This window comes from Apis cerana, linkage group LG9 (assembly GCF_029169275.1).
Source record: "Apis cerana isolate GH-2021 linkage group LG9, AcerK_1.0, whole genome shotgun sequence".
Lineage (NCBI taxonomy): Eukaryota > Metazoa > Arthropoda > Insecta > Hymenoptera > Apidae > Apis > Apis cerana.
The window spans coordinates 11,914,996-11,923,062 of record NC_083860.1 but is presented as its reverse complement, the minus strand read 5'-3'; the positions used below and the strand labels follow the sequence as shown (position 1 = coordinate 11,923,062).

Here is an 8,067-nt window from a genome sequence, read left to right as displayed (position 1 = left end):
TTCGTTGTAATTTTGATCGTTCAAAGTTTTTATATTTTGTTTTCACATTATTCGCAAATATATTCTAATAGGTTATTCTAAGGAATATTCGTAATAGGTTATCCGTTGTACATTTTAAACGTTAACCGCCATGATGCGTTTACATTAACGGGGGATAAGCGACGGTTGCGTGCTTGTACGCACGAATACGTCGCGTATAGACGAAATTTAATGATATATGGTAACGTTAATGAGAGGCGATATATATATTATATACAGAAAAAAATTGTTTGAAATCTTGTCTTTTATATTCAAAAATCATTGAAATCGAGGAAGCCCTTTTTTTAACTACTGAAAATATATTTACTTATTACGTTATAATACAATGCCCTATATAAATACGCTAACTAACGCGATAATTTGTTATTTTTTTATAAGTTAATTTTATTGAAAATACGAATAAACGATCGTAACAAATTTCATATTTTTATATCGAGTCGTTTCGTGTTTATCTTCTTGCTAAAATCACTTTTTTTTGCTGTGAATGAAATATTATTCGGCAGGTGTATTACTTTGGCATAATGGTAATGACAGCGAGAATAATGACAGAAATAATGATTATCGGGAATTTTACGTATGGAATGATAGAAACGTAATTATACGATATTAAAAATAGTTAGCAGAATATTTCTCTTTTTATAAGTTTTTACATTATAATTAAATTTATACGTACAATGGATGTAATTTACTTTAATATTAATATTCGTATACGCACACACACGCGCACACACACATCGCGCGCACACATACATCGCGCGCACACACGCGCGCGCAATACAAACATTATAACTTACTATACCGTACTTTCTGTTTATCTTGGTGACCATGATATTCATTAATAATAAGTTTACAAAGAAACAAATGAAACACGATTATGAGAAAACAAATACTGATCCAAAAAAATGTTGGCAATCCTCCTAATTGATGTCCATGTTTGTGTAAGGCCATTACAACGTGATCATGCGCGGGAGCTATAAAAAAAAATCGTACATCGATATATTTTGTTATCGTCTAATTTATGAGTTTTAATCTGTATGTTATAAATAATATTTTTCTCCCGATGTGATATTTGATATTCTTATTATGAATCGCGCGATTGAATATATAATTTGAATATATAATATATAATTGAATAATAATTGAATATATAATATATAAAATAAAAAAAAAAGTTGAATGATGGAATGTTTATTTTTTTACGTCTATTTTTCTATTAATGTGTTGAAAGAACGATAATCGATTAATAATCGTATCGTACGTCGATGTCTTTGTTTCGAAAGTACATATACATATACGGTTAAATGGAAATGATTTCGTTAAAAAAACAAAAGAAAAATGAATAAGGTTTCGTTGTGGATTCATACGAGATATTTTCATAAGATAAGATATAAAGGAATGTACAATTTGGAAAAGAATTAAAAGAAATGATAAAAGATTGTTTATATATATATACCAACCGTCGTCTATGGCATGAACGTGTAAAGCATTTCGTAAATCTTGCATATGTTGATAATCGGATGTTATATATAATATGGCTGTTAATGGTTTTGTCAATTTCACTGGAATACTTGCGTATGATTGACTTAAAGAAACAGGTGGATTCAAACAGCCAGCATCGCAACCAAAATAGACGCTATCGCTCTTGTCTAAAGCCACTTTTAAAATTGCACGATTATCTTCTCCGACTGTTACCGATATATTTAAATGTGTTACGTTACCGTAACTTATTCTCCTAAAACAAAAATAAAGAAAAAAAGCGAATTGATAACATCTGCGATTAATATTTAAAAAAAAAGAAATTAAAAATAAAATAATACATTTTGTTTAAAATCGAAATTACGATCTTTTTCCATTTTTTTATTAATATTTTTATATTTGGAAAACAAAATTGAAAAATAAAATTCAAAATTTAAATACAACATTATAAAATGTAAAAGTAAAGATAGATTATGCTATAAATTGTCGAAAAAATTATAATTAATTAATTAATTAATTAAATAAATAAAATTATCAAGAAATACAATTTGATGATAACAAAATATAGGGAAAAAAATATTTTTAATGTTTTTCATAATAAATTGATATCGCTGTAAGATTTTTAAAATTTTGTTTATGAATGATAAATAAGAACTGATGTCTAAGTTTAAAAATTTTTTTCCGAAAAAACTCGATCCACAAAAAAGAGATCTTTACTTCGAATTTCCGAATTTGATAAAAACTTACAAGATATACGCGTATATATTATACATTTTCTGCCTCTTTAGAAATTTCCCTCGTACAAGGAGCAAATATTCAAAAGTTTTCAACTTATTTGCATTTGAAATTTGTTACATTTCATATCGTGCGTATCGTATCGAAATTTCAATCGTAATTATTGCGGCATTGTGATAATAACATCTAATAGTTCCCATATGGAAGTCAAATTTCGAATTTTACCTGCTGGCATGAATTTATTTTTCTTTTTTTTTTTTTTAATTTCTCATATTTCTTAACGATAGCTTTAATTCGAAGATAAGATGATACAATTATTAATTTAATAAAAATTAATAATAAAAAATAAATAATAGAAAAAAAAATAATTTCAATGTGACCTATTTTTCCTAAAAAATAATTTTTTCAAAACAACTTTTTATATCATGGAGAAGAAAAGAATTATACGCTACGTTTAATTTGTAATTGTTTAATTTTTTAGTTACGTTTAATTGTAGTGTACGAAATAATGATATTTGCTATTTTTTATATTAATTTCTATTACGAGTTATCTAGTTACAAATTATGAATACATCGTAATTATTAACCCCTTAACGCACTGATTAAAAATTCAAAAGCAGTCGTTTTTTTACATATTTTTTTATTCTCTGTTTTCTTAAAATATCTAAAAATATCAACGAATCTTGAAAAAAAAACAAAAAAATGTACTTTTATGCAAAAAAAGACTAAGGTAATTGCACCTATTTAACCGAGTTAATTCGGGTAACAAAAAAAAAAACTTGAAAAGGGTTAAAAAAATATTGAAAAATAAGTTTTTCGAACAAAATTTACGACGATAAATGGTAAATTTTAAAACACGGAATGACACAAAAAGGAATTTCACATTCAACGTACGTGTTATTTCTTTGCGAACAACCTTTTATTGTTTCCATTCTTCTTTCTTGAGCGAAGGAAACTATCGAGTGGGATTTTTTGCTTTCTTTGTTATTGATGGCACAAATAATGGAAAATATCTTGTTGATAATCTCGGTGATGTTGGGACGTTTGATAGCCGTCTACTTCTTGAAATATTGTTTTATATTTTTCAATGAAGAGTTCGATTAATTTGAGACGGAAATCAAATGAATCCATTTCATCGCTAGATTTTTGCTAAAGCGTTCCATATTGCCAGATCTAAGAGATGAAAGAAAATCTTTTTATAATATTTTTTTGCCTCTTTTTCTAAGTACAACACGGGAAAACAGGCGTTGATCGCGTCGATCAATGATGTGGTTATAATCCAATACAAATTGCGGTTTTTTTATTGTTCCTTTGCGGGTTTCTACATCCACCATTGAAGGAATGATAGAGATAAGAGAGATATCTTTCTTATCTTTCTTACACTTTCTCTCTCTGAAAAACAATTGTTTCTCCAATTTTCAATTTTTGACTCTTCAATTCACTGGGTACTTATTTTCGTGATAAATATCGGTCTTATTTTTTACCGATAGATCAAAAATAAGTACAGGTGAGTTATAAAAATTATCCACCATTGTCGAACAATATCCTTTATTCGACAACGGTCTCGTCAAAGTTCATCACCACTGGAGACGATATTGAAAGATTTTCAAATTCTCTGTCAGGAACGATATTCTTATCGGTATGGATCATAAAATTATAAACGTAACTATTTTTTGATTCGCATAGTAAGTACGTTTTTATGCCGAATCTGGCTCTTTTGAGCGGAATATATTGTATCCATTCTGGATGACCTTTACATAGTGATAAAACTTTCGTTGATAGTCACAAATTTCTTTGATCGCATCGCCAAATTTTCTATTTCTATAATCTTCATAAATTGGTCAAATTTTGTTGAGTTTTGGACAAGATGGATCAAATTCATCATTGTTTGAAAAATATAGAAATCGTTTTATCATCTTGAAATGTTTCAGAATCGTACACTGTTCAAAAAAACAGTGTATATAATAATAGATTTTTTGTCCAATAATGGCGGTATTTTGGTTTTCTTATTATACTTCGCAAAAGTACGATAGTATAATATAAAGTATAATGCAAAGTATTATACGATATTCAAAAATATTTTAATTTCATTTCGATTTGTGTTTCATACCGAGAAGTTTTTTTTCTGCCTCGTGCATAATACGCACTTTTTGCGTATCTGTTTGTCTTATTCGCGATGCGTTCGATCGATTGTTTATCAAAAAAAAAAAAAAAAAAACTCGAAGGAGTTTAGGCAACTATAACTCGCTAACATCAATATTTTTTATATCAAGAACTTCGATGAGGACGAATGATGAAAGTGAAGAAGTATCTTGTTGTATTCGAAACCATTGCCGAGCTAAAGCAAAAGTATCATCGTCGCTACTTTCTTCCTCTGACATAGCATCGATCTCTGAATCACTGCCACTGTGTAAAGTTTCATCTTCCGAATTAAATAGCGAGTCGTAATCACTTTCCATGTTCGGTGATAAAAAACAAAATAAGCGTTTAAAAAATATAAACGATCTCGATGCTAACGACGATATTGAAGTAATGCGTGATTGCGCAAAAAAGAGATGACATTCGCAGAATCGGCTGACGAGATGATAGTGGGTATAAAATACGCAAATGTAAACGAAAAAGTTGGAAATTTTTTTCGATGGCAACTTTTTTTCGGGTAAAAGGAAATAAGCGCAACAATGTCTAATGAGTATATTCGGTTTGTATTTATATAGAAAACTAAAACTGCGTGTCTCACGAGTTAAGTCTCGGGCACGGAAAAAAATCGTTTTTTTAAACCCGACTTAACTCGGACGAGTGCGCTAAGAAGTTAATCCTACTTTATAGTTGTAATGTACTTTTGGAAAAAATATTTTAATACGATACCTAAATAAATAATCGCGATGAAGATATTGTGGATCGATATTAAATTCGAGATGCTGATTACTGAAACGTAAACTACCGAGGCTTAAAACGATAGCTTGTTGCACTGCTGCAGGATCGCCGATCATTAAATGATGACATCCTTGTTTTTCTAATGTTACTAACCAAGCTTCGACTACGTTGTTTATAGCATCGATAGAAGATGTATCTTTCCATAATCGCGGAGCATCCCTAAAACAAAAGAATAAAATGAACGTTTTGAAAAAAAATATTTTAATAATTAAAAAAAAAACGTTTGTTACTCACAAGGTATGATGCCCGCAATAACAACCTTCGTTCATAGCTACGTTTTTTTCTATGCCTGGAATTCCTTTTGGAATTTGCGATAATACGTAATATATGGTAGAATTTATTTTATAACCATTTATTGCACCATCGGCTTTAGAATCGCTTATTCTAAAACCTGTGTACCAATAACTTTGCCAACGATTAATATGATCTTCTTTTAAATTTTGATATTGAATACCGATGGCTTTTTTAAGCGCCTGTAACGAATTGTAACAAAATTAAGACGCGTTGATTAATATTTTTAAAACATTGTGGATATGTACCTCTATAGCCTTTTTTTTTGTTATTTCGTATTGAACGTGATATTCTTCCATAATCGTAGGTTCGCTATATTGTATACTTGTCAAGAATTTTAATTTCATAGTACTTCTTGCTTTAACTTGTAACGTTCTTGGTGGCGTTTTATAAAGTATTGATATCGTCACAATTTTATTCGTATTAGATAATGGAACAAATCCCGAAATTAAATTATATTCATCCATAAAATCATCTACTTGAATTCTAAACATAAATAAAACGTATAAATAAACGGTATATTATTAATCTAAGTAACGAGTATAATGATAAATATGATAATAACGGTAATAATATATAATTACACATAGTGCATATTGATAAAATGATAATTGAAAATATTAGTTCGATCGTTCTATGTATCGTTATAAATAACGATTAATTAATAATATCTATAGTATAATAAACGATTGACAAAAGTATTTAAGAGATATAAAAAAAAATCGTTTATTTTCTATCTGTTCGTATTATCGAGTCGAAAATGATTTATTTTATTTCGACTCATCGATTGAATCGCGTTCGGTAGAAATTTTTAATTTTTAGTTTTTAATTTTGATTGAGCTACTTGTAAAGATAAAGATAAAAGATATTCCGGTAAATTATTTATTCGATAAACTTCTCTTACTCGAAGATATAAATTCATTTTAAGATAAAATTTTCAATATTTATGTAACTTTCTCCGATAATATAATGTATTCCTTTATAATTAAATAAAATTAGATAAGTACTTGATCGTTTCTATACGATAATTACTCCATTGAGTAGATACTTGTGGTTTCAACGGTACATTTTGAGAAAATGAAAGTGGATTAGTTATTTTTATATCTTGTATCAATATTGCATCGAATATTCTATGAGCGTAATATTGAAACTCCATGTAATATCCTTCTCTGAAACACTGATAACGATAAACGATCCCATTTGTAAAATGAGTAACTGTAGCTTCTCGATAAAAACTGCTTTTGAGCAAAGGATGAGAAATTAATGGTTGCCATTGTACGGGCAATGATAGTGCTCGTCCTCGTTTTATATATATTAAAGCCTCCGGCAAAATAGGAATTCCAAAAATTCCATTTCCGATATATGGCAAATAATAATGTTCCTCTTCTTTTGGTGGATTGTGAAGAATATTTACGTTATATTCTCCGATATCGAAACGAAAGGCAGCTAATCTTTCGTTTATACAAAGATCTTCGATTGCTATGAAAATCAACATATATTATTTAGCAAATATATATCACGGATTAATCGATAGATATAAATAGGTGTAAATTTTTGTTAAAAATATTAATTTAATTATATTTGTAAATATGTCAATATTATCGTAATATTTTTATATTTTCGTATTTATTTTTAACTAACTCGGAATTTATCGAAATGATGGATACATGAATGTTTATTCTATGATTAGTATAAAAATATAAAAACATTTTTGATAAAATTAATATTTTATTTTTATTTATTTTCGCTGTACCGTTTCAATTACGAATGTTTATACGATATTTAAAGATATTTATCTCGTGTATGTATCTCGCTTATCTAATTGATAATTCTAGTCCTAAAAGATATATTTCTTAAAATATAATATTTTCCTTCCGTTTAATCTTTGCTCTATTTGATGAAGCAAACGTGTTATAATTGTGCAACTTGTTCTACAGTCGATAGTGAATTTAAAAAAAAAAAAGTAAAAATTTTAATTTTAATTATTCTTATATAATAATATATTTCGTTTTACCTTGTGTTGATTCCCTGGAAGAAGAAAAGATCCACTGTACGAAAGGTGGACCAAAATATAAAAATATCCCACTACATATAATAAGTAATACAAATATTTTGCGACATGAATAATTCCCATCGATCAAACGTCGTATTCGTTTTCCAATTTCACGATTATCGAACATCGTTCCAAGTCTTATCATTGTTATTCGACTTATAAACTTTAATTTTCACGCTTTTTTTTAACTGTATTATTTTTATAAAATTGTACGGTAACATAACCTCTGTAATTTTATCGTGATACAAATTTTATGAAAAGAATGGTAAAATTAAAATTTTACACTTTTAGAATTTGCGCGAAATTTTCAACATTCTAATATTTCTTTGCAATTTCTTTTCTTTATAATTTCTATATACGTAATTTATATTAATAAGAAAAAATATGACACTTCGTATTGTTGATCGTATAAATATCTTGATACATCGTGAAAATAGTCGTGAATCTGTATGCCGTAAAGTTATCGCGGTATTTGCATTTCTGGCGCGATATTATAAATAATTGATTAATTCTAATGCGTATTACAAAAACGTGAATAT

At 28.0% G+C, this 8,067-nt stretch overlaps 1 protein-coding gene across 2 annotated transcripts; it reads right to left on the bottom strand.

Moving 5' to 3' along the window:
- Positions 1-654: 654 nt before the first annotated feature.
- Positions 655-7,983, bottom strand: LOC108000593 (uncharacterized protein KIAA2013 homolog). Of its 2 annotated transcripts, XM_017061020.3 has the most exons (7): positions 7,490-7,975; positions 6,483-6,954; positions 5,724-5,961; positions 5,419-5,657; positions 5,116-5,343; positions 1,497-1,771; positions 655-1,010 (listed from the first exon to the last, which is right to left on the bottom strand). In XM_017061020.3, exons 1-7 carry the CDS (start codon positions 7,671-7,673, stop codon positions 823-825), a joined length of 1,824 nt encoding a protein of 607 aa, XP_016916509.1. In that variant the 5' UTR covers positions 7,674-7,975; the 3' UTR covers positions 655-822. The 2 variants fall into 2 exon arrangements, with proteins under 2 accessions (XP_016916509.1, XP_061935725.1); XM_062079741.1 differs by having other exon boundaries at positions 655-1,771; positions 7,490-7,983.
- Between the last annotated feature and the right edge of the window lie 84 nt (positions 7,984-8,067).

Bases quoted from the DNA above. Each gene is read 5' to 3' on its own strand.
- LOC108000593 (XM_062079741.1), bottom strand. From the start codon at position 7,673: ATGATAAGACTTGGAACGATGTTCGATAATCGTGAAATTGGAAAACGA. The intron at 5,962-6,482 runs GTACTTATCTAA...ATTTATGTTTAG, and splicing joins TATCGTATAGAAACGATCAA to AATTCAAGTAGATGATTTTA. The intron at 5,658-5,723 runs GTACATATCCAC...AATTCGTTACAG, and splicing joins CAAAAAAAAAGGCTATAGAG to GCGCTTAAAAAAGCCATCGG.